The sequence below is a fragment of the Nothobranchius furzeri genome, chromosome 10 (assembly GCF_043380555.1).
Source record: "Nothobranchius furzeri strain GRZ-AD chromosome 10, NfurGRZ-RIMD1, whole genome shotgun sequence".
In the NCBI taxonomy this organism is placed as follows: Eukaryota; Metazoa; Chordata; class Actinopteri; order Cyprinodontiformes; family Nothobranchiidae; genus Nothobranchius; species Nothobranchius furzeri.
Window position 1 is genome coordinate 49,008,171 of NC_091750.1, and position 27,146 is coordinate 49,035,316.

Here is a 27,146-nt window from a genome sequence, read left to right on the forward strand (position 1 = left end):
AAATATAAAAAAGAATCAACCTGGGGGGGATCAATGATCAAGAAATAATAATCATAAAATTTCCATAACACCAACCAACCCTGATTTAAATCTGAGCACCGTGTTGACCAGATTATGTCAAGACTCCGATCTGCAGAAACTCCAGACTCTGAAGGTCACTGGACTGATTTTGTTTTATTTTGCAAATTATAATTTAAAGTTGTACATTGTTAATCATAACTTAAATCTAGTTCTTTGTGCAATTATTTCTATATAAATGTATACAAATTTGTAAGAACTGGGAAATGTTTTTCAGAAGCCAAATACTTTTCTCCTTGACTGTTTAGTTTGTCGTTTAATGTTTACACTGGTTCAGGCCAACACCTTTGTTTTTCAGATCATAACACAAACATTGTCTTAAGTTTCTTAAAGGTCCCAATCTGCTTTTTAGTCATATTTATTTTATGGTGCTCGAGTATAAATGTGATTTTATGACAGAAAATCCACACATTCTCCTGAGAGGAACAACCAAATCAGCTGACTGTATGTTACCAGTAGTGCCCGTTCGGTTATTCCTGCCTAAGCTGCTCGAGTGTATTTTTTACAGCTCTCACTGATCCACTTGTGCTTTACTCTGATTACTTTTCTACTTTTTGGAGACAACTCCCCGTTCAAGTAAAAAAAACTTTTTCTTCAAAAAGTAATGTTTATTAAATTCTGTATCACTATGAACACTTCACATTTTCGTGAATTGCCAAGTTTTTCTTGATAATAAATATGTTGTAAACAGACATTTTCTTTCTTGACTACCTTTTGTATCTGTTGGACTAAAAAACACATCTTTATGAGAAAATACTCATTTTGATTTGTCAGCAGAAAAGAACTCGCCACCAAAACACAGCATGTAAGAACTAAATCCACTGGAATGTTAACTCCTTAAAGAAAAACACAAATGTTAACTAACCACAAAACATTCAAAGCAAATAGTGTTAAGTATCAGAATGTGAGACTTTTCAGTGGTGATTTTAGTGCAGATTATAAATCAAATATTTATAATAACATCAAACTAAATATGACAAATCTTTCTTTATTAAGGCACAGAGTTCCTGCTGACGTCTCCTGGCTGGTTCACTTGCATCTCAAAGTTTCTTCGACTGTTGAGTATGGCCTGGATTTTGAGCGTCAGCTATGGGGGGACACAGCATAGATGTGAGAGGAGGTCATTTGTACATGCGTGTAGACACACATCTAAAAAGAGACTCACTGATTGTTGCTGAGAAAGAGCGTCTCGATAAAAGGCTTGTGTGACGTCCCGCTTCTTATCATCAAACTGTTTCCAAGTCACAGCTTTAATCAGCAACGTGTCCTCAGGCAAGAGGGGGTACTGCAGTTGCTGTGGGGAAAAAAAACAACGGTAACTCTGACGACTTACACAGCTTCCTACTTTTGGGGGTTATTCTGGGAGGATTTATAGTAAACATCACCAGTTGCTGCTTATATTCCTCGATAGAGGCAGACCTCATCTTCTGCAGCAGCTGGAAGGCTGTTGCTACAGTTGATCTGCTTCTGTTGAGCAGTGCCTGCAAACAATTGCGTGCAATGTTTTAGAAGATCCAAACAGAATCAGCAGCAATTATTAGACTACAAATTATGTTTATTTATTTATTTTACCATCAGCTCCTCATTGGTCTTCCCACTCAGTGAGTCCTGGTTGGAGCTGCTGGAGAGGCTGGTGGAGTTTGACTGGTAGGGAAAAAGCATCACATTTTAATTACAGAGAGCAGAAAAGAAACAATGCTCTCCTCACGTTTAACACTATGAAAGTCTTCACCTCAGCTTCATACTCGGCCCACGCAGCTTTGCGCTCTGCCTCGCTGAGCTCCTCCTCTTCTTTATGGTCCAGCAGAGATTCGTGTTCGTGGTACGAAACTATTTGGTCTTTACAAGTTTGCAGCAGTCGTGCCAGGACGCTGTCCTGAGAAAAGAAGACACGCAAACTCAGATGCTGTGCTGCAGAGTTTCCACCCATCGCTGTGGCGAACCTGGAAAGACTGTCACCTTTGGTAGAATCGGGGTGGGTCTCTTGCTTTTTTTGGAGTTTGGGTCATCGAGCAGGTCTGGCTCAAATGAGTAGAGTTCGTTCAGCTCATTAAGAGTGAAGTGTCTCTCAATCTGCTGCTGATCTACCACTCTGAAGGAGAGAGACTGTTTGGTCACCTGCCGGTCATAGATCTTCTCCTCCATGGTGCCCTGGAGAAGAAGAATTAAAATCTAACACGTATAATGTCTATCCTGTAAAGACAAGATTAAACCATCTATAGGTTTAAAAAACAACACAAACTAAATAAGTGCACAGTAAACTGAAGTGTTTACCTGAGCCAAGAAGCGGTACACAAACACTTGTTTGAGCTGACCGAAGCGATACACTCTGTAAATGCTCTGGATGTCATACGAGGGATTCCACGATGCATCAAAGAGGACCACCCTGTTAGCAGCCACCAGGTTGATGCCAAGAGATCCAGCTTTCGTTGAGATCAGAAATAATCTTCCACTGAAATCAAGTCAAACAAGAAGAGAAGCTTTATGGTGACTTTGTCTAACGCTCTTTCCTGCTTTACTCCAGTCTAGCACCTACCGGGCATTGGCGGGATTATTGAACTCATCAGACCATTTCTTCCTTGTTGAAGCGCTGGTGGAGCCGTCTAGGCGGTAATAATCTATGTTTTTGATCCAGCAGTCGGCTGTTAAAGCAAGAGAACACAACAATCAAAACAGGAATGGCACAAAAATAAAAGTCATGCCACTGAAGAGAATTTTACCTTTATGTGACGATGTTGGCTTTCTGGCTTCATGAGAAGCCTTAAGGAAGTACTCAATTAGGTCCAACGTGGTCAAAGACTGACTGAATACAAGCCTAAGGATGTAAACTGGGATTAGGATGTATGTGAAGTCTGATTACAAACTTAAAAAATATCCTTTGCGTCATGAAATAAGACATACACTTTTTCATCCAGGTCTGCTACTATTTGGAGGATCTCAAACAAAAGAACCATCTTCCCAGAATGCTCCAGGATTCTGGCTTCATCATCAGTCAGTAAGTTTCTGAACCAGGGCGCATCTGAAATCTGAGGCCTCGAGCTGAAGCCTAATTTCTCTCCTACAGAGAAAAAAGAACCAGTGACACAGGTTCAAGTGTTACAGATTGAAACGGAGTGACATCCTGTAGTACCTTCCACCACCGGGAGGTCTTTGGGAGCGTCGATAGCCACCATGCTGCTGTTCTCCACCGCTTTCCCCTCGTTCACTCTCTGTCCGCTGCAGCATAAACGTAATACAGATGAATAGAAACCTAGTACAGGCCTGAGAAGTCGGTAAATAGAAATGATCCAGAAGTGACTGATGTTTGTTTATGTTTTAAAAAGTCAGATTATATTTAGTCTATTATTGCAATAAAAAATGTCTTCATTTTGTAGCACAAGTGTATGAATAAACCTAGCTTATTTCCTTTTTCCTCTAAAAAATTAAATTTTTTGGCACAAGGAAAGTCTGAGTACTTTCACTGAATTAAGAATAAATGATAAGTTACCTCTCAAGCACGATGGTCTCTCCATTTATAGCCTGAGCTGCCATTCCAGCTGCATTCTTCTTCTTTAAATGTTTCAGTGAAAACAGATGAGTATTAATCAGCACGTTAAATCAATAAATCAACATTTTATGAAAAAAATTTTTTTTTTTCAACCTTGTTTCCTTTGCTTAGCTGAAGGGACCAGGGATGATTCCAAATGCGACCGAGGACCTGAACGTCCTTGAAGAAGTGGGCGCCGTGCCTCTGCTGTGGTCTGTCGGTCACCGCACCCTCACCGGAGATATGGTCGAGGTAGGAGCGGTACAGTTTATACTGGAGGGGGGTGATCCTCACTGCCAGCACATACTCGTGTTTGGGAGGCAGAAACTGGGCCAACTCTGAATAATCTTTTCTCTAGAAGAAACATTAACAGTTCCATAAAACTGCAAATTGAAGCACAAACATCTCAACTAGCTGTAATTACCTGCACACATCCCTCCAACATCTGATGAAGCACATGCGCTCGCTTCTTCATGATCCTGACGTCTTTCGAGGTGGAGTCCGCACACTGTCCGTTCTTTATGGGGTTAATGAAGCGGTTTCTGAACTCGTTCAGAGAGCCCAACAGATTCTTCTTGATGAAACTGACCATGCAGTGGTCTGCAGAAACAAAAAACATGGCCTCCAGTTTGAGTTTGTCAATTCATTTTACATTCAAATGCACTTTCCTCTAGATTTTTAAGTTTTCCTAAAGCTGGACTAACAATAAAAGGGGGAGATTAAAATTTTTATTGTAAAAACTGTGATGTCCCATTTTAAAGATGGGGTTCACTCGTTTATTCAGTACATTTGCAGCAGTCTCTGGTAAGAATGAATGCCCTGCACGCTGTACTCAGGGCAAAGAAAAACAGAAATACTTGGATCAGTACCAACAAGTCTTCTGCCACAGAGTGTTCGAACATGGTGGGATCTGGAGTCTTATTTCCTGACTCCACCACTGACTCCATTTGTTTTGCACCATTGATAGTAAGTAAGTAAAAGTTTATTTATAGAGCGCCTTTCACAGATATAAATCACAAAGCGCTGTATAACATGATGAAGATCAGGGCAAATACCACTAACCAATAAAAACATCAGAAAAACAATAGCAGTGTTAAACGTAGAAAATAAAATCATGAGTATAAACAAAGTGAAGGTGTGAACCCGAACAAAGCCATCTTTTTGAAACATTTAGGGAGGGAACGCCTGGATGAAAAGGTGAGTTTTTAGATGATTTTTAAAGATTTTAAAGAGCTCCGTTTGGGATAATTTGGGCCCGCGATCTGAATTCCACGTTTCGAGGCCGCAGAGGTGAAGGAACCGAAAAGTTAAGCCACGATCGAGGATTACCACATCCTCCCCTTTCCACGACCGACGTTGACCGACCAGGGAGCCAGCATAATTTAATCCAAAAAGGCCACGAGCCAGGAACCCAAGGCTGTTGGAGCCGCTGGCCACCCTTCCGGCGACGGAAAGCAGGTCTGCGAAGCATCTCATCTGGCTGACTTTTGTGCTAAGCCCGATTAGTGAATTCATATTAGTCCATTTCTTTTATGGCTTGTTTATTTCGATCCCACATTCACGTTTAGCTCTCAAGACCCCCTTTCTTCTTCTGCCGCAACGAATCCTTATTCGCATCCACACACACACCAACTCTCATTTGCATCCACTCACATGAACACCCCCCCTCCTGCACCTATACCAACACACACACACACACACACCCATTTCACCTAAACCCACATGAACATTTCACTTTGTCCCCCTTTAGAAATTATTTCCCATTTTCCTATATTCCTGATGTCACCGAATTTCCACATTTATTACAGATCAGTTATTTCCTATCACTGCCATAAAGCTTTGGGGTAACAATTTTCTTAATTCCATGCATGAAACTATAAGCTGTGTTTGGTCCTTTTGTCAATGTATTAAATGATGTTGTAATAAATTCACAAAATGTAAATAACGCCTGATCATTGTCTAGCAATTCTCGGGAATAATCGGCACATTCTGTCAAGAATTCATCCTTTGGATTAAAATGTGGTGTTAACTCTGAGACTGATTACATTGCGAAGATATAGATATTAAATCCAATGGGCCAGTTCCAAAAACTGGTGGTGCCCCGATTAATTAATATAAGATTATAAATAAGCTAAATTTACGCCACATTTGAAATATAGATATAAATCTATATTTATCACTACAGCTCCATTTCCACCTAGGAAGCAGTTGAAGTCTCCTGTGTGGGAATATGTCTAATATATTCCCACACAGGAGAATTCAACCACGTAGTAGTAAGTAGAGGGGCTTAATCATGCAATACATTTTTCCACCTCTAGATGGTGGCTTCTGAGAAAACACTCGGAATATCTGCTTCAACAAAGAGAAAGACTGGTTTCCTGCTAAATAGTGAGCTAAATATTGTAAAGTGGTGCCTTTCATTCAGTGGAATAAAAGAGTTTGTGTATTATTCTGTTCTGAAAACTTAAAGCCAGTGTGACTAGTATCTGTAGGAACGACCTACACTCATCAAGGTTGTTCTGAAGCGGTGTGCCCGTCAGCACCACTCTTCTCTGGGTCTTGATTGCACTCATAGCTATAGAGATTCTGGAGGACTCGTTGCGAAGGATGTGCCCTTCGTCACAAACCACAAAGTCTGGACCTAAGAAGGAAAAACGCATTATTGAACAAAGAAATGGCACACGTCTGAAATAAATTTAGTAACTTAAAATAGTTTTCTGAACCTGGATCCACCAACGTTCTCCTCAGCTCGCTCCTGATGTCTTCACTGTTGGTTTTATTACCTTGAGACATCATGCGGTACATCTCGTACCCCATGATCATGACACCACCATCTCTCTGCCACTTCAGCAGAGCTCTGACTCGTTCTAAAGGAGACTTGATTGTGGCCATTTCTGTAACCTGGAACATATTTTTGTGTTGAAACTACAACATATAAACAACCCTTAAACTTTTCATATATTCAGCTTTGTTTATTCACCTTGACCTTATCTTCCATGTCATCTTGCCATTTCTGGAACTCGCTGACCCAGTTGAGGATGGTGTTAAGTGGACACACAACCAAGGCTGTTCTGAACTTCAGGTGTGATGAGAGCAGCACCGTGTGAAGGAACGCTACAACCTATAAGATTTAAGCATTTTGTGATTTTTGTGCAACTAGCAACATTACAGGGTACTTTAAAAGCAAACACTTAAATGTTTACCTGTGTGAAACACTCACCTGCAGTGTCTTTCCCAGACCCATGCAGTGTGCCAGAATACACCCTGATCCAGGAGAAGAGTTGGCCTTCTTCACTGACTCACAACAGCTGTCCCAAATAAACTGGACTCCTATAAAACAGAAGCAAGATCCTTCAAGCATCACATTTTTACAGCAATGTAGTAAAGCCCACAACTATAACTAACGTAACCAGTTAACGATGAATCGGCTCACCATCCACCTGGTGAGGCTTCAGTCTTGTGACCAGATTCCTGTGCACCTGAACAAGTGGTGTCTTGGTCTCTTCATCCTGATCCAGGACCAGCTTGGTAGTGATGGGACATGACACTTGGGACAGTTCATCCTCCACTACAATTATCTGCAGAAAATAAAGATGGACAGTCAGTCGTTCGGTTATCTTCTCACCTAAATCACAAAGCTCTGAAATCATGTTTATTAAGAGAAAGTTTTATGGAAAGATGAGCGAAGTTTATGCAGACGTACCTCTCTCCTATCCTCCATCTGCTGCTCTCTGCTAGCGAGACGCTTCCGTCTCTCCTCCTCTTCTCTGAGAGCCTCCTGGCTCTCCAAACACAGGTTCACATCGTCAATAATTCTACGAATTTTCTTGCGTCCTTTGGGTGTGTTGCTTTTACTGTCCACCTCTACGGTCTCTTCCTCGCTTTGCTGAAATTTTACAGAACAATCTCTGAACAATCAAAAGACAAGCCCACACAGAAGTATCTCAGGTTTCAGACAAATGATAAATAACATATCTACCTTTTCACTGCTGGAGTCAGACAGCCAAATGCACTGCACTTCATTCTTGGGTTTGACACCGTAAGCTTCCTCCTTTTTGTTCGTCTTTGATCTGGTGTGAAAACAGATGGGAGAGAAATTACGGTCGCCATGGTCAGAATAATTAAAACACTGCAAAGGTAGATCTGAAGGTGAGAATTTCCTGCTCTAATTTGCTCAGCATGACAGGGATTAACGAGTGTTATTACAAAATTTCCAAATCTATGGAAAACTAAACCAAGTCAACCTGTTTTAATAAGTTACACCTTACTGCTGAGCATGTATAAATTGTACTAACTCTCACTTTCATCTGTTCAGTAAAGAAAAACGACTCTTCACCTCTGGAGATCTTCATCAGATTCCACTTCAGACTGGCTCAACTCCTCGCTCACCTCATCCTCACTGTCGGAACAGCCGTTTGCACCACTCTCACCAGCTTGTCAAAGCACAAAAGGACATATTGCAGAGTTTGTGTTCCCTCTTCAGGTATTTTGCTTTGCGACGTTCACTCACAGCTCAGTCGTTTCCTCTTGGCTCTTCCTTTGCTCTCCTGCTTTTCTGCATCACTCTCAGCCCTTTCACTCCTCCCCTCATCCAACGCAAGTTTGTGGCGGAGGAGGTGGTGTCTGGACTTTGGTTTATCAGACGTGCTGTCAGAGGACTCCGATGCCTCATCTTCTCCTGCAGCAGAGTTGTACCCTTTCATTTCCTCCCCCTTCACAATCCAGACTCCGTTAAGGATATTCTCTGAAACTATGAGGTATCAAAATGAAACGACTCACCATTTAGATTGGTTCCAGCATCCTCTGTGCCTTTTTTCTCCTCATTGTTGTCATCTGACTCAGATTCATCCACAGGAGTTTCTTCACCCGAAGAAATATCATCCGAGGAGTAGTTGGCTTTAATGCTGGCCAACAGCATTTTCTTAGCGATTCTTTCAAAAGTAAAAGAAAGGAAAAGGCACCAGAGGTTCATGCTTTGGGGTTTGGTAACATTTTCAGCTAGATATTGTTCTACTTTAAGACAGAAAAATGACAAAATATAGATTCGCTGGCGCCTTCGTTCCAAGAGCTGCTAACAGGAAAATAATTTAATTTGTCGCTCCTGATTAGGTGATAAACTATCCAATCAAGGTGTCATATTACCAAAATAAGAGCATAAAGAATAAAAATGAGCCCAACACATTTTTATTACAACAAATGAGTAAATATTTATTTAAAAAAATAAAATAAAAACAAGTACATATTCTTCTCATCTACCATAGTTGGTTCTTGGGTTTGACTTTTTTTATTTGCTTGTTTTAGGTTGACTTGTTTCAAATGAAAATGCACTCTGACTTCTAAAACAGAAGGCAAAAAAGTCACTGGACTAGCAAAGTAAAACAAAATAGCCCCAAAAGTAAAATACAGAGGTTTACATTTAAATTACTCAAAATTAAATGGACAAAAATTCCCCATTCAGTAAAAAACATGATACTTTTGTAGTATATAGCAAAAGTAAAAAGGGTATAATTCTAATTGTGTGTAAGACCATTATAATATGCAAAATAAGGAAAAAATGTACAAGAACCAGCAAATAGTCATAAAAACTAAGAATCAAACAGTACGTTGTGACATGGGCTCAGATGAGAGTTTATTTACCGCGTCCATCACAAACACCTGTGATCCTGACAGTTTGGAGAACTTAGCTGTTTGACTCAACAGCTCAGGTGTGAGTTTATTGTAATATTAACAAGTATTACAGTACAGCAGAGAAAAGAAAAGGATTAATGAGGAGCACCATCACGGTTTGACTCATTTCATTCATCTAAACAAATAAGATGCAACACTAACCAAGACTTTTTCTTTTAAGCGAACAAAAACACGTCTGACTTTGGCATAATTACTACTGATAATCACAATCTGTGATTCTGGAAAGCCCTTCTTGGATTTAGGCTAAAAAGAACATTTTATGCTACAATATAACTTTTACATTTCTGCTGACCATTTAATTTGCACCACCACTACTGCTACTACTACTACTACAGACTAGTACTACAACATACTAACACTGAGAAACACAGACATAACACAGACTCCTTTCCACAGGAGCCGTCAGCAGCACGTCTTGCTCGCGTAAGCTGCTGCTTGGCCCTTCCCACGAGACGCGAAGCAGCAGGGGGGCAGCTGTCACCGACCGAGCACGAAGTCACACCAGTGACTTCGTCAGTAAACACAACAACAAGCAGGAGAAAACTACAACATGGCTCCAAAAGGTTTGTGTTTTATGTTCTGTCCGTTTTATAATCGCCAATACGGACCTGAAAAACAAAGGTGACCGCTAGCTAGGTGATAACTTCTCACGGGGCCGTAATTTTTTTTAAAGAGCAAGTCAACCCCTACCAGAGTCTAACTCCACTCTCACTTCATGTTTGAAAAATGCAACAAATGCTGTTGCCTGGCAGACCGAGAGGGTGGAGCCGCTAACAAATACACACACACACAGACTCACAACAGCATTGTGACATCATAATGTACCAGTTTACATCATAGCATACCTCTTAGCCAATAGCGGTGGCAGATTTAAATTCAAATACAGTGCAAAGTTTTTACCTGACAACGGCACAACACTGCCAGTTTTAGGCAGAATATTTAAATTTTAACAAAGATGCACTGAGGTGCCAAATTATTGACTACACGTGTCTGCAGCACAATTAGACACTCGTTTATTTAGTTTATCAGCAAAAAAAAGTTTATTTGGGGGTGACTTGCTCTTTAAGTAAAGTAACCAGAAGGCAGTACGTTTCTTTATTCTGAAAATCTCGGGAGCTTCGCTCCGTTTCCGCGTCCGATTTCCTGTCTTTCCTTCCCCAAAAATGTCGAACTTGACCCGTTTCAGAGGCGTCGCGCGTAGAAAATAGAACCGGCGCGTAAAGGCCGCGACATGCTGCTCCTGAGACGGGGCCGACTCGCGCTGCTGACGGCTCCAGTGGAAAAGGTTCTGTTGACCACAGCGGTTCCTATCAGCAGCTATGACGTGCTGCTGCAGTAACGTGCTGCTGACGGCTCCTGTGGAAAGCCGGGGTAACAGCCCTGTTTTCATTGTTGTCCTGACAGAAATTCCCACATGGGAGAAAAACAGAGAAAAGTAGACGGATGTCATTAAAGGCATTACGTAAATTTGGTTGCTTGCATTTCAAAGGTTGTGTGTCACACCTTTCTCCATCATAAGCATTTTCCATTTTAGAATTCCAGGCTCAAAATTTCCTGATCATTTTCATCAGTTTGAGGAACATGTTTTCCTGTTTAGGTAGATTTTTTTGTTTGCAGGAAGTATAATTTTGAATACTTGTTGTCTGAATGCTATTACTCTAAAATACTATAAGTAAGACTGCAAAGGAAGTAGAACCCTGTCTGAATATTTGACAGCACTAATCTGGAATAATTGTTTATCTGTGAGAAGGTCATTAAACACGGTTTAAGACCACAGATTTTGCAATGAAAAAATTGTCTCCACAATTTAAATGGTCAGCAGTGATGCATATTCTGTAGAAAATGGAGCAGAAACCAGTTATACGGATCCCGTGAACCATGTGTTAAATACAAAAACACAAACGTTGACCTCATGAATGCAATAAAATAAAAAGTGTGCAAATCATTTTGATGAAGGATCCTTTAAACAGAAGCTGTGGACCCATAACTGGACATCCACTTTATCAGAGAAGATATGAACAAAATATTTCCCAGGCAAAGACAGAAAACTGCCCGACAAGGAAGAAAGAAAACAATAATCCAACAGATTAAATTGGATTTAACTCTGAGCATCAATAATCACATTTCCTTCACTATAATACGACAGAATGCAAAGTGAAGCCCCTTTCACACCATGGTTCAACAATATGGCACCAAAAATGGGTCTATTCTTTTAAGTAATACATCTAAATTTAAATGGACATTTCTTGTAGCAGCTTTAGAAATAGATAAATAGAAAGTAAAAGCACAGGTATGTATACACACAAAGGACAACTGCTATTCACAGATACTCATACATGTACAAAAACTAAAATCTGAAATCTAAAGTCCTCTGGTCATTTCTGCATAAATTTATCCTGCTGGCCATGTCCTGCAACGACATCTACTTATGTATATCAAGTTAGCGCAACAGAACTGGGCCCCAGCCAGTAACAGCAGCTCCAGTTAAAACTGGGTGTTGCAGGAACCTCCCCCCCCCCCCACATCACACCTACTCACCAACTTGGCTCCATGACTACAGCTGTTCCTGTCCAAGAGGGGTTCTGGTTAGGCCTCAGATCATCCTAAATTTCTCCTTCCAAAGGCATCTCAGGTTGAAAGCATTGTGTGAAAGGAGCCCCACCCCCCCACCCCACGACGGTTGCTGTATACTCTTTACCTAAAGCAGCACCGTCTCCCAGAAAAACAGTAATGGGCTGCACAAAGAAATTCTTAGAAAGGCACAAAAAACAAAACAGTCCCAAGATGTTTGCGGCTTTATATCTCCAAAAAAGTCCACTTGCAAAAGGTTCTGATGGGATCTGTAGGAAGCCCCATCACCCCAATAAACCAACTGGGCCCAAAGCATCTACTGCTAACGTCCTGGTACCACACACACCCCGGTACCATCAGATGTACTTTGGCAGCATGAAGAAGAACAAAACAATATTAAGTGTGTGATCATAATTATATGGCTGATTGGTGCATTCACAAGTTAATGCTTCAAATAATACACATTTATATATTTATATACAAAGGTCATCAGTCAGTGAAATAACCAATCATCTCTGCTTGTAAATGCACTTTAACTTAAACCAGTGCTACAAATGACTCGACATGTTCTTGTTGCTGTGATGACACACACATTTCATCATGGGGACCAAGGGTTAGGGTTACCCTAACCTAGCATGATTTACCACTTAAAACGTATTGTTGCAGATGTTCAAAACTTAAGAAATTCATTTCAGTTTACAAATTTATTTATATTTTGTGTTTCTGCAGCATCAAATCAATTTATTTTAACATTTATTAGAATAAATCTCAAACCAGAAACAAAAGTTATGATGCGTCAGCTCCTCCTGCAGCCCTAAATAATTTTAAAATAAACCTAAACCTGAACAAATCCAAAGGTACACAAAAAGAGCCAAAACAACCCTTAACTGTCTCATTTCAAATGTGGAAAAATATATTTTGTCACGCCACAACACAAATATTAAAAAGACACGAAGCATAAAGGCTTGTCCTTGTGTGAAAACAATGTATTTGTTAAAACTTTTGCAGGCAGATTTCAAACTTTATACTTCACCTAGAGATAAGAATACTTCACTTGCCTACGTTTTTGCTCTAGGGTGGTAAACAGTTAAATGTGCATTCTTCAGAAAACAGAACCAAAACACTTTCTGTAAATGTTAGAATACTGTCACTGGAAACAACTGTGTGTTGCACTAACAGAAATAAATTAGTAGAGCAGAACAACCTTCATTCACTTTTTAATGTTCCAGATCAAAGAGGTCAACAAAGAATATAAATTTAGCATTAGCCAAGGGTATAGACAAGATAATCACTAATAATAAATGGTAGTGATTATTATTTTAAACTCAAGCATTTATAACACAACTGAACACTAAACAGAACAAAACCAAGCTGGACACTTTGCTTTTCAGTCCCAAGGCTGCTGTGAGCGAGTCTGACTGAACCATCGTGTGGACCACAATCCTCTCAGTGTAATTACTAGAACGTGTATTTGATTTCTTGGGCTGTGCAGCTACGTTTAGGCCTTTCCCTAATAGGCTGGAGCTGAGCTCTAATAACTTGCGGACTGCCAGATTTTTCACAGAAACTATGACTGGAAGGTGCAGTTTTTCTTTCACACGTACGGTGTTCTACAAACTCAACATCCGGGCTTTTTGAACTGTACCTATTTTCCGGATCATCATCTTCTGCTGCCCATGAGGGCCTGGACTGTTCATCATCTCCTACAAAAAGAAATACATACTTGTTATTGATCTAATTAGTATATTTCTCTGTGTGCAAACATAGCATTTTTAGTTTTAATTAACTTATCTAAACAATATTTTCTAATTTACTTTCATTTCAGCCATGTACACAAAGTCAATAGAGACTGCTCTCTAATACCCATTAAGAAAACCTACTGAAAGACAAACCTGATGACTGGTGGAATGCTGCTACTCCTAAAGAAGAAACATTTTCTGTGATCGGCTTCATCTTCTGAACACTTCCATCACTCTCAGAGTCATCATCTTGCTCATCTTCACTCAGCAGAGATGATGAATCACTTGCTTCCTGCTGTGCTTTGGAATTGCTGGATTGTAGTCTTCTCTGCTTTCTAGCGCCACTTTTCTCTTCTCTTTTGACAAGCTGGGGCTTCCCTATTGATCTCACTGTACTTAGGTGCTGAATTTTTTTCTGAGAGTCCTGCTCATCGCTGGAAGAATCTGTCTCGCTTTCCTGTTCGACGCTGATAACTCTGCAGCTCGATTCTGACTCTGAGGCGCGATCCCGCATCTTACGTTTCTGCCGCATCTTCTCCGGCGACATTGGGCTATTCTTGGTGAGCCAAAACAGACATTTTTTGGCCACTTTGCTCGGTGATGCATGACCATCTTCCTCTTCATCTGAACTTTGAGTCATATTTGCTCGTACAAGCAGCGCAGCGGGGACTTCATCTGAATCAGAATCGTCCCTTTCTCTGCTCAGATTTTGCTCTTCATCGTTGGCGGCAGGTGCAGTGCCCGCCGTTCCTTCGGGGTCAGAGTCGCTGTCACTGTCTGCTGCTGACAGACACGTTTTGGTCTTGACATCGCTTTGTCTGCGCAAAGGAGTCGTCTTCACACGAGGAGATCGCCTATTGCCTTGTTCCTCCTCTGGGAGATGAGCATTGGACAGGTCACTGCTCATCTTACTTTCAGCATTCGGGCTCACAGCGAGAGCTTCTTCATCCAACAACAGTTTTCCCTTTGCTTTACTTTCCTTCTTCTGGAAATCCTCCAACTTCGGGGATTCAGAAGATGACTCCTCCATGGACACAGGTGTAAGCTGTACGACAAGTTTTTTCACCACATCTCCTTGACTTACAGACGTTCTCTGTTCTCTACATCTAGCTTCTTGTGAATCTGCACCCAATTTCTTCCCAGAGTGGGCGTTTGGAGCTGCCCCATCAGAGTCATTATCGTCAACATGCTCAGATGCCAGTTTCTGCAAGCCACGCAAGCATCTTTCCTCAGAAATATCCAGCTCAGTCTCCCCATCTGTAGGAACAGTATCAAGACCACTGCTAAGTATCTTGTCCCAACTACCTAACACATCCAAGTCACTAAATTCTTCCTTGAGGCTCTCCTCCAGTGCTGTGAGAGACTTTCGTAAGCCTTTAGTAACAGCCAAAAAAGAGTTCAGAAACAGCATACGAACTCTAGGCTTTTGTTTGTTTGTCACATTCTGAATAAATTTTAAAAATGCTTGATTTAAGGTGTTTGTTGAGTCCACTAGATGTTTGGCCTTTTTGGTGATGCCCTTGGAAACTTGCAGTGTATTGTAGTTGAAGACCACATTTCCATCCATACCGCTGTGGTCCCATTTATCCAAAGGAATGTTCTGTGGCGAGAGTGGCGATATGTACAGTTCAGATTTGTCTGGCTCTACTCTGTTCTTCTTACGCTGCTGAGAGCACAGATTGTCTATATTTTCTAAGACGGCATTGCAAGCCATCACCAGGTCAAACAGAGGCTCTGGACTGCACACGTAGCAGTACCACTTGCTCTCCAAGATGCCAGACAGCTCCTTCCTTCCCAGATTTCTCAGAATGCATTTCTTACAGAAAGCGTTGCTACAATAGTCGCAACATATGAGGTTACCCCCTTCAGCACACCACCTGCAAATGGAAACATCAACTTTAGCTTACAATATGTTCAGAAGTACCTAAGTTGCTGTTTAAATATTTTATGCAACAAATCGTACCGGCACTGTTCGTCCATTCCATCTCCATCCTTGCTGATGTCATCACTTGAGTAATAATTGTAGCAAGTCTAATGAGAAAAAAATTTCAGGTTAGACAAGCTGAGCATAAAAAGCATGAGAATGTTGAAGCAGAACTAATAATTAAGTTAATGTCTTCAACAGATTACTCTGCACCATTGACTTAATAAACAAAAGCTTTGACATATAATTCTGAATATTATGTTTGGCTTCTTGGATTACCTTTGTCATTGGTTTTAGATGTGAAATTTGAAAGATGCCTTTGTTGAATACCAATGCTACACGCTCTAGGAAGTGCTGTTTCTCCACCATGACCCATGAACTTAATATTAGCAGCACTGTGCATGAATGCAACATTGATTAAAGCAAACAGGAGGCATATGATGACAGACAGGAAAAGAAAATAGGTATGTGCACTGGTGCCATCTTTAGTGGTGGAGCTCCATGTTGTGATTTAGCGCTGAGGTACACTGAATTTAAAAGAGTGAGGAAGACGCTTTGACCAAACCCATTACCATGCAGGTCAGGACTAATACTCAACAGACTAAGTCTAGGCTGTTACTTTATAACTACACTGTGTAACTGTTTGTTTGTTTCTCATTTAAAACTTTTGTTTCTTTTCCTGTTGCCTATTAGAGCTGAAATTAGCCACGATGATTCACAAAGTAAGAGAAAAAACTAACATAAGTTTTTAGTTCTTGGTAAATTTTGTAGGATTTTATTAGAAATTTATAAAAGTGAGAAAACCATCCTGGATTTGATTAACAAACTTTTAATTCTGATTGTAATGAGAGGAGAAACATTTACATCTTCAGTGAACATGTCCTGCAGACAGATGGCCTGCTGGCACTGATATAACTTTTCATCCACCTTCCCTTCCAGAGTTTTCCATCAATGGCATTATACAACCTCACAGACCAACAACTTCAGCTGTTGTCTCAAGCCTGAAGAAGGGACTATGACTGAAACCTAGGGAGTTGACTGGGAAACATTTGTGCATAGCTCTCTCTGGCATTTACATAAGATGTGTGTGCAAATTACACAACACTTCATTCACCGCAGTATTAGTGAAAAAGCATTAATCAAATGTATTTCATAAGCTGTTCTAAGGAGTCATCTCAAACCAGAAACGATGACGGAGTAATCAAATGTTAGGAGTGACAAGAATGAAAAGACAACGACAATTAGAGGGTGGTAACGTTTAAACTAGAGGTCTTGGTGGTTTGAATGAACAGACCACCTAAAATAAAGCCAGTACACATCTGTTGAAGATGGATAAAAACAGAATTAAGGCAGAAATGTGCTAGGTTATTATTTGCTCTCCAAAAAAAGGGGTAGTATTGATCATTGTATTGTGTTCAACCAATCATATAAACCCAAAACCATTTAAATTTGACATTTTAGCACTTCCATTTACATTTGTTTCATTAATTAAGTATTGAAGACTCACCTTGCAAATAAGTACTTTCAGAACTGGGTGTTGATAAAGGGAATCTCTCCGGAAGTGATTAACTTGTCGACCACACGCAGTGCAACACACAATTCCCACAGGTTGCCCTCCTGGGAAACAACAACTCCATCATTAGCAACAGCACTGTTGGGAATATGGTCAGCTGGACCGTTTATCCGGTTGTCAGATTTATTTTAATCCACCACAGAATGAGGAGCACCGAACTAGGGTGAGTTATTTCACACAATGATAAGCAAACTGAAATTAGTCTGAAATCCAAGTCTTAAAAACAGCTTCTTTTTTTTTTTTTTTTTACACTTCCGGGGTGTTTTATAGATAGAGCAATGGATGGGTAAGAGAGGTATGACACATCTGCTACAACTTTTTGAGAACTGTTAACATTTCTAGTGTTTGTTGGAGAACTCTGTTAGTAAATATAAAAACAACTTGTTTTGTAGTATTGACCGACCTCCACGTTTTCTTGAGAACTCTCTCTGCAGAACGTTGGATTTTCTACTGCGAAACTCAGGACCTCTGAAATCATCTCGTCCACTGTCCACTGGTTCAGGTCGGACCAGCGCTGTCCCTGTGCAAACAAAAACACAATTCAAATTTTTATTTATTTTTTTATATTTAACTAAAAAAAAAATCAAATGAGTGTGCATAAGTAAGAGATGAGCATTGGCCTAAAGTCTTTGCACATCCTAATAAAGTCAGCATTTATAATGACAGATGTGTCAATCAGAATATATTTTGTTCATTCATTCCATTTTATTTGACAGGGACATTGCTGTCCATCATAGTACAGGATGTAGCTAACGCGACACATTCAGAGATTATAGCTAGCGCTAATTTACAACTCCTGTCCCTGGTTGGGTTTTCCTAAACAATAATAAACAACATTCAAAAAATGAATTAATAATAAAAACAGTCTTATACAGTACTAAAAACAATATTAAGACTACATAAAAACAAAGGTTAAAGTAGGAGATGTCCTAAACTAAAACCATCAAATTTATGCAAAAACTTACCCTACACAATATTAAAAACACAAAATTTATCATAAAAGTTAATCCAACAGTAAAAAATGAGAAATATATTAAAAAAGCAACATAAGAAAATAAAATCTAACACATACTTCACTAATCTACGGTCTGTATCCCTCTCATTAACTAATAACTACAGGTGGATACAATTTGTTCTTTTCTCAGCCACGAGAACCTTTGAAGTGAATTCAGTTAATAGAGACCAGTTCTTCAACTCAGTTGGTAACAAGTTCCAGTTTTTAACACACAGTTAATGCTGGAGGTAAAAAGACTAAATGCAGTTATTGCTATGTGGCAGCAAACTTGCCTTTTGGTAATCTGGTGACATCAACGTGACCATTTGAAGTGAATGGTATACTCAAGTCCTCGCTTGCATTTGAGTCTCCAGATTCATCCAGTCCGGAGTGCTTTATGACGACCAACGGTTTCCTATAACATCAGTGAAACAGGGAGAATGTGATTCTCACAAATTTGCAACATAAACCACAAAACAGGAAAACTTACTCATAAAACAAACATCTGAAAATCACTGTGGCTGAAAAGTTGCCTTTTCATAAATTAGCACAAGTGAACTCACCTCCTTGAGTATCTGGCGTCCACACCAGTCTGTAAACAAAACAGTTTCATGGTTTATTTGTCAAAGCCAAACTGACACATTTCTACAGAAGTGGTTCAGGAAAAGGACTTCATCACAATGCAATAAAAGTAAATGGAAAAAAAAAACACAGCAGACGAAGAAAAAAAATCAACTCCACCTTCCACAGATAACTACAGAGAAGGCATCTATTATTGTTAGCAAAGACTCAACACCACCCACCAGTTAAAAACAACTCTGGAGAAGGATGGGGGGTGGTTGTGATAAGACAGAAGAGAGCAAAAGAGATGGATAAAATGTGGAAGCACTTCACAGAGAATATAGAAAACAGATTTCTTCCCACAGCAGCATTTATTGCTTTTTCCAAGTTGCATTTAGTTTGTACTACATCTCTCTGTAATATCTGCATTAGATCTAAATTATTGCATTTGTGTTAAAGAGCAAGTCACCCCTAAATCGACTTATTTTTGTATAAATAAGTGTCCAATAGTGCTGTAGAAATGCATTTTGGCATTTAAAAGCATCTAAAAATAAAACTGTACTAACTGATGTACAGCAATTATAGTTTTATCTATGCCTATACTTTATACTTTATGTGTACATGTGAAATTTTTTTTACTTGTGCAGCTAGTTTTAACTTTAAATTTTAATCCTTGGGTAAACAAAAGCAACTATTTTTGTAATGCATAGTGTAATATGGAATTATTTATCCTTGCTGCTAATTTTACATAAAGCTGTTTGTTTTATCTTATTTTATTGTAGTTTTTGGATCATTGTAAATTGTTTTTATTTTATTAGCCTTGGCTATATTCTTGCATATATACATATGTACAAACATATACATGTCCATTAATATGCATTGTCCCTCTAAAAATAAAATTAAACTAAACTTTAAAAAAAGTTCCTAAATCTGTCATTATTGATCTCTTTTCAGGTTAAAACTCTGCTCTGCGTTAGGGCTGCTCAAATATGACAAAATGGATTATCACAATTATTTTCATTGAAATAGAGATCTCAGTTATTTGAGACGATGTCTGACGATCTTTAATTAACGTTGGTTTTATTTATAACGTTGCACAGGGCAAAATCAGAAGAAAACTAAATGTAAACAAGAAACAAGATAATCACAAACACAACTCCTGATTTCGTGTAAAAGAGCCAACACACTTACTCATAGTTTATGACCGAACAAGTAAAAGTTTCACTTATTTATGCCTACCCAATGTATACCCAATTCAATAAACAAATACTGCAAATGACAACTAAAGAGAAATACAGTGCAAATGTTTGTATTGTAAAAATAAATAGAAATATATAAACTTCTATGTTGTAGTGAACTTCCACAACCTGCTGTATAATAACCATCTAGCGCAGTCTAGCGGTGTCATAGGAAAAGCATCATTATTTATTAGCCTGATAAATTGGAGGTGTGGTGTGAGAGCACATGAAGACTGTCTCATAGTCATGAGAGTTTGTAGCCCTGATAAAAAAAACACCCACTTCAGATGTCTTGAATTTAACTCATTAACTGCCAATGATGACTTAAAGTCGTCATTTGCATTTTTTTTACTGTGTGGGCGTTGGAACGAGCCCCCGCACCACGAGAACAAACATCCCAGATCTTCATCAGCATACGTCACACGTCAAGTGATCAGGAAGCAGAAAATCCATGTGTTAGGAGATCGTTTTGGGCCGCTACTGTAAAAAAAATGTGAGGCGCGAACCGGAAAAGCTTCTGCCGATCACAATTCGACAAGGATTATGAAAGAACGGGTAACGCTCGAAACGCGCGGATTCTTCCTGATGTAAGAGATGAGTCTCCTCTTTGATTTCGGTAGTTTTGGCATCGACATCATCCTAGCCCGCAACATTCTGTCACTCTTAAAAAAACTGTGAAACGCTGGCTGTTAATGAGTTAATGAACTTGTAAAACAGCTGTGACATCCGCCAAGAAAAATGTATGATTGGTCAATCAATGTAATGTGATCATGCTGCACATGCACACATCATTCCCTTTCTTAATGTCCGGAGCATTGGCTGGGTGTTTTGCTAACCTGCGGGGAATATCAACGACGAAGTAAAAGAGAAATTATCTACGGGTCCTCAGAAATGTTGCCAGGTGCTTTTGGGAAATAAAAAGTCAAGAAGGGGATCTGAAAAGTTGTTAGAAATAGCAACAAGGTTGCTAAGTTGGCAACGCTGTGTGAGAGGGAAGCTCCATTTGCAACTCAGAGCAGTGTGGAAGTTAACCGCAAGGGGGGAGCAAATGATCAGCTTGTTTTGTTTTTATAATAGTTCAAAACCCAGACCGTGATTGTGATATGATTCAAATTATGTTGATATGATTCAATTAATTAAGCAGCCCTACTCTTCACTTTTTTTTTTTTAATCAGCCATTGCTTCTGGCTAAGAGGTCCCAAGGGATGGTACATGTCCTATATATTCAATTCTTTCTAAATTGGCCGAAATTATTTTTAAAAGCCAATTTAAAAAAACTTTTTGAATTAGGCACCTGTGTGGCCAACTGCCACACTTCCATCTCAGGAACATTGCTAAGCTGAGTCCCATTCTGTCCCGCTTTGAACTTGAGACAGTTATCCACACCTTCATCTCCTCACACTTATACTGCAACTCTCTTTTCACGTGTCTGAGCAGAACCTCCCTGAACCGTCTACAGGTGGTTCAGAATACCTGTGCTCCGCTTCTGACCAAGTCCTCCAAACACACCCACATCACCCCGCTTCTCCTCCAGCTTCACTGGCTGCCAGTCAACTTCAGGATTCATTTCAAGATCCTAGTTCTGGTCTATAGGGCCTTACATGGACAAGCACCATCTTACACTGGTGATCTTCTCAGTCCCTACACCCCCAGCAGGTCCCTGAGGTCCAGTGATCAAAGCCTACTGGTTGTGCAGCACCAGGCTAAAGACCAAAGATCATTTGCTGCTGTGGCCCCCAGACTCTGGAACTCTCTCCCCCTGAGCCTGAGATCAGTGGACTCCTTTAAAAAGCAGCTGAAAACTCACCTGTTCAAGCAGGCTTTGGTGTGACCTTCATCACCCTCTCCTTATTCTGCTCTCCCTACCTATTCCACCTTCCTCAGGATTCACTGATTTCCCTCTTTCCTATTCACTCCCTCTTTCTTTACATTTTTTAATCACAGTTGTCTATTTTTCACTCATTTTAAAAATATTTTAATAATTTTCTAAAAAAAAAAAATTATATTTTACCTTCTTGGTTTTGGGATTTTTATCTTGAGGCGCTAAAGAAAAGATCTTTTCTTCTTCTTCTTCATTACAAGACTGAAGAAAGGATCCGAAGGACACCAACACACTGATTTTTTTTAATGTTTTGAGTAAGTTTTATTTTGAAATTCAAAAATTTTTAAGAGATTTATTGACTTATTTAATTTACATTGCACACAGTGAGTGTTCAGTTGTCTTTCTGAATCAATGTGCTGCTAAAGTGTATATATATCGGCCTTAATAATCGGCTTTAGTTATTGGCCATCTGCAACTAAATTCTTTAAAAATCAGTATTGGCCTTAAAAAAAACATATCGGTCGGCCTCTATAAAAGATTGTGGACTATTGTTCTCTTTTCAATGTTTTTAACATCAGAACCACTGAAAAGTGTTCTCAATGTGAAATTACCTCAGAGACAGTATGACCCATTGAGTTCCCAACACGGCGGCTCCTATTTGTCTGACCTGTAAACAGAAGATTGCAGAGAAATAAAACACATGATCCGAATCATTTGCATGATCTTAATTTGATTTGTAAATAGATATACCATTCGCGTTTTCTGATGTTGGCGTTTCATTGCCATCTTTGGTGTTGGAATGAGCCAAGTACTCGTGCAGCCTGTTGACCAAAACATTCAGCTTGCTTGTCGAGGTGCTACAGCCAAAGAACAAAAGACAGCAGGTTTATACTTTTGATTAATGTTGTTTAAACATTATAAAACAAAAATAACTTCCAGGTGATCTTAGTGGTGGAACTTTTGTCAGTATAGACTCAAAGCATCACTTCAAAACGTTTTCTTCACCTAAAAATCCAGTTGTATCAAGCAATACAGCTTATCCATATCTTATCTATATCGGGGGCAAATAACACATACAAATTTGACATATTTTGCCCACCCTAAGCAAATTATGATCAAAACCTGAATCATGTTACAGTTGTAGAGCTCCTTCAGAAAAAAATAATTGTTGTCTTCATACAAATCATTTTTTCTATTGCTTACTGTCAATTTCAGCTCTAGTTTGCTAATACTGCAAATTATACATAAGCATGCTGGTTCCTGACACTTTATGTTTGATTGACTATAACACAGTAAATCACCAAACAACCTAAAATATTGATTATAGTTCAAATGTTACTGTAAGAAAAGCCAGAATGAAACAAGGAACCCACGTAGTCGAGAGCTGTGAAACAGCATGAATACATTTCATAGGACACCATGAAAACAGAAAAAGGTTTTCTGGTGTCTGAAAAACTCTAGACTTCACTGAGGACAAAACAAACGTGTACATACTCCTCTACATTCTGAAAAACTAATCACTGATAGATTAATGGTGTTCATGTAAAAATACCCAAAGACACACCTAAAAATTGCCCTATGTTCAATAGTACCGGTGACTGGTAGTACTGTTGTAGTACTAGTACGTTTGGCTGACTGACCGGAAAAACACCCACAGGCTTAAGGTTGCCAACCGTCCCTTGAAAAACGGAATCGTCCCGTATTTAGAAACAAAAGTGCACGTCCCGTATTGAACTCAAAAGGGACGCACTTTGTCCCGTAATATAGTATGGATCAAAATTAGTCTGTAGTCTATTACCGGAATTAACGCTTTGTTTGAAAGCCAGCCCTTCGCCTGCTCTGTGACCAATGAACTGATCGCATGCTTACACACGAATATGACGATACAGATTACCGCTTATTTCATTGGTCGAGGAATGGTCGCTAGGGGAGAAGATACCGGAAGAAAACAGACGACAGCAAACAGCACGGCCAACAGGGAAAATAACGCCGACACTGCTGTACAAGTCTCGGACGACAGTACCCCTCCGAGAAAGAAGAAAAAAGGCTTTAAAAATACAGGGAGGAATGGGAAAAGGAAAATTCCTGGCTGGAATTACTGCGCGATAACGCCTATAAAGCGCACTGCACCGTGTACCGGCGCAGTTTTTCCATAGGGCATGGTGGACTGACTGACCTCAAGCAACATGCTTCTAGTAGTAGCCACATGAAAAACATAAAGGACGTGAAAGCACGGCGAACCCTCGATCCGTTTGTCGTCCACAAGGCCACGGGCAGAAGCAGATATGGTAAGTAAACATTGCTTTTTTTAAACCCTCTGGTTAAAGTGAAGGTATTTATATGAAGAAAAAAAACCACTGTGTTGGGGCTTGTTTACTATTATTTTTATTATTTTTGTTGTCTGTTTTGTCATTCGTTTTTCTATTTTTTTTTTCAACTTGGGTGTTTAGTTTTGATGTAGCCTTGTCTTGGTTTATATGTTGTTTGGATAATTTTAAACTAAAAGGATGGATAAATACATAATAAATAAAGTGAACTATTGTATTGTATAAAAGCTATACAATGCAATAAATATACAATAAATGTTTTCCATTTATTTACCACTGTAAGTTTTCTATGTGGTGCTTATAACCCAGGTTTACTTCTTATCTCCATTGGCAGGTTAAACATCTCTATGGATGAGCTTTATGACGAGTGTGTCACTGCAACCAGCCTTCTGGAGCACCTCACCAAAGGACCTCAGGAGAAGGAAAAGTTGCAGTCCAAGGGAACAGCTGAGAAGTGTATAGAAATTCTTCAGGCAGCTGACCTCTCCAACATCCAGCCTGTTGTATCATTTGTACTCAGCATCCCATCTTCCACTGGATTGGCAGAGAGGATTTTCTCTCTCATGAAGAATAAGTGGACTGATGTGCGGAACAAATGTTCTACTGAAATAATTAAATGTGAGCTCATTGTCACTCTAAATTGTGACATGTCTTGCTCAGAGTTTTACTCTGCAGTACTGAAAGACAAACAACTCCTAAATGCAGCAAGATCTCAAAAGAAATACAAATGGAGAAAGTAGTCTGTTTTCACATAATGTAGCATTGAGCTTTTGAGTTCATGAGTTTGGACTTTTTTTTTTAGTTCAACCGCAGGCTACAGTCAAGGCCTTTGAGGCACAAATATGTTTACAGCTTCTCCACAGACTTTCTGTTTGCACTTTCCTAATTGCACTCAATGTGCAGTTACAGCGTTGCTCTTTCTGTTGTTTTCTATTAATTTATACAATTTTAAGTTAAGCAGAACAGAGTTGTTTTAAAGAGAGCTATTTATATTCTAAAAAGTAAAGCATAACAGGCTACCGTTTAAGAAAGAGACCTACTTTTTTTTTGTCATTTTGCACAAAAAGTTGAGCATAACAGTTTTCTGTTTAAGAAAACTACCTTTGTTACTTATAATAATTTTGTAATTTCACGCCATAAATAAATGGCTAAATGATCATTTGTTTCCCATGTTTTCATATCACAAAGAATATGCATCTTCTTAAACCAACTTCAAGTCAAATAGTAAAAAAAATAATCCTTTCACACACACAAAAAAAGAGCAAAAAAAATCACCACGCTGGGAAGGGTGGCCTGGAGCGGCCGGCCCTGCCCGCGAGGTGTCCCTTATTTATTTTTGAGGGAGTTGGCAACCCTACACAGGCTTAATGAATACCTTAATACACCACAACAAATAAAGTTTCCGTTAATAGTATATACTTAATAAACCTCCTAGTCCCCGCTGTTATTTTGTGTGTTCCCGCATTTAGCTTAGCTGTTAGCTTATTCAGATAGCAATTGGCTAATCTTTCGTTTGTTCGTGTTACTCACTAATGTCGTGAGAAACTCGCATTTAAAATTTAAATTTTTTACCTTAGTGCAGCCATGTTGCAAAGCCAGAGGGTATTCTACGTAATTTATTGTTTTAAACGCTCACATTTCAAAAATATTACGACAAAACGACGCTAATTAGCCCTTAGCAGAGCAGAGCAAAAGGGTTAAAATTGATTCTTGAATTTCCTCAAGCGCTTAAAGTGTCGCCCCCTGCTGTCCGGAGGAAGGATCCACTCTTCTTCTTCTTCTTCTTCTTCTTCTTCTTCTTCTTTAATTGCAGAAAAGCATATTTACATTACAAATAAGGTGAACATGCCAATGTATTCAGATGACAATCGAACAGTCAGTGAAAAGGGGGAGGACAAAAAACAAACAAAAAAAACCCCCACAAAAACAATGCAAGGGACCACTACACAGTTCCAGGAAGTCTACAAAAAAGTCTATACATATCTTCATAGCTGTTATTATTGATACATTTAAGAGATCTTAGATACAAGGGCGTCAGTTTGTTGTCAGAATTGCTGGGGACAATAACCATACACTTGAGTGGGGCTTAAAAATTGCTGGGGACAATAAAGTAGGCTAGCACAGGGGTCGGCAACCTGCGGCTCTGGAGCCGCATGCGGCTCCTCCATCCATCTGATGCAGCTCTCTGTGCTTATAAAATAATGACTGGATATTTAAATAAAATGCTTTATATTTTACTGCATTAATTTTACATCTGTATGCCAATTCTAAATGTAAAGATTGTCTGCGTAAACCTGAACAGGTCCAACCCGGTCTTACTGTGAGACCGGGTTGACGGGTCACGCTTGTGCGTAATCATATGCGCTTCTGAGCTGCTCTCCTACCTTCCCCACCTACAAAGTTTAATTACAACAATCAAACGTGACAGAGCCTGGATTTGTATTCTGAACAGTGTAAACATGTTTTAAAAAGAAACGTATGACAAAAGTGGCACCTGCTCAGTAAAATATTATTGAAGGCAGAGACGGGCTACAGCTTCTGGATCCACTTTATTTAATCGTTTTATTGATTATCTTTTTATGAAAGATAACTTTGACGTACACGAGCGACCAGGCGCGTTGCAAGCTTTTCAAAAGTGTGGGGGATGTTGTATGTGCCTAAAATAATTATGTTATTCATCTTGTTAGTTTAAATTCCATAATAGCGGAGCAGGTGCGAATTTTAGACGCGTCACGCATGTCTCCGTTTTAAACATGTTTAAACTGTTCAGAATACAAATCCAGACTCTGTCTCGTTAGATTGGTGCAACTAAAGTTTGTACTGAATGAAACTTTACATTAAACCATGTTAAAAAGAAAATGATCCGATTAAATCGTTTCCCCCTTACAGTCACGGACTACAGTGCAGTGCGCGTGGCTCTGGGGTTAATCAGGTTTAGTTGTTTCTCTTTGCAACAATCTTCACAAGAAGGCAAAAGAGTTAAATGACAGGTTACAGATATTTCCATTTGACTGTTTATTTTGACGGATAAACTCAAGGATGTTGGTTGATTTCCTCCCACTGAAGCGGTCTGGAAACCCGGTCTCTCTGAGGGATGTGTCACTT

At 39.4% G+C, this 27,146-nt stretch overlaps 1 protein-coding gene across 1 annotated transcript; it reads right to left on the reverse strand.

Moving 5' to 3' along the window:
* Positions 1–665: 665 nt before the first annotated feature.
* LOC107386557 (transcriptional regulator ATRX) lies at positions 666–25,761 on the reverse strand. Its single transcript, XM_054730619.2, has 34 exons — positions 25,614–25,761; positions 22,465–22,571; positions 22,326–22,381; positions 18,657–18,685; positions 18,387–18,508; positions 17,503–17,619; positions 17,034–17,143; positions 15,566–15,633; positions 13,756–15,479; positions 13,509–13,566; positions 8,384–8,535; positions 8,115–8,282; positions 7,941–8,037; positions 7,584–7,674; positions 7,308–7,490; positions 7,038–7,182; positions 6,825–6,934; positions 6,585–6,725; positions 6,328–6,505; positions 6,108–6,245; positions 4,029–4,204; positions 3,719–3,958; positions 3,566–3,627; positions 3,209–3,294; positions 2,980–3,136; positions 2,799–2,893; positions 2,615–2,720; positions 2,353–2,530; positions 2,038–2,229; positions 1,811–1,954; positions 1,651–1,722; positions 1,464–1,559; positions 1,244–1,372; positions 666–1,165 (listed from the first exon to the last, which is right to left on the reverse strand). Exons 1-34 carry the CDS (start codon positions 25,625–25,627, stop codon positions 1,070–1,072), a joined length of 5,637 nt encoding a protein of 1,878 aa, XP_054586594.2. The 5' UTR covers positions 25,628–25,761; the 3' UTR covers positions 666–1,069.
* Positions 25,762–27,146: the final 1,385 nt, after the last annotated feature.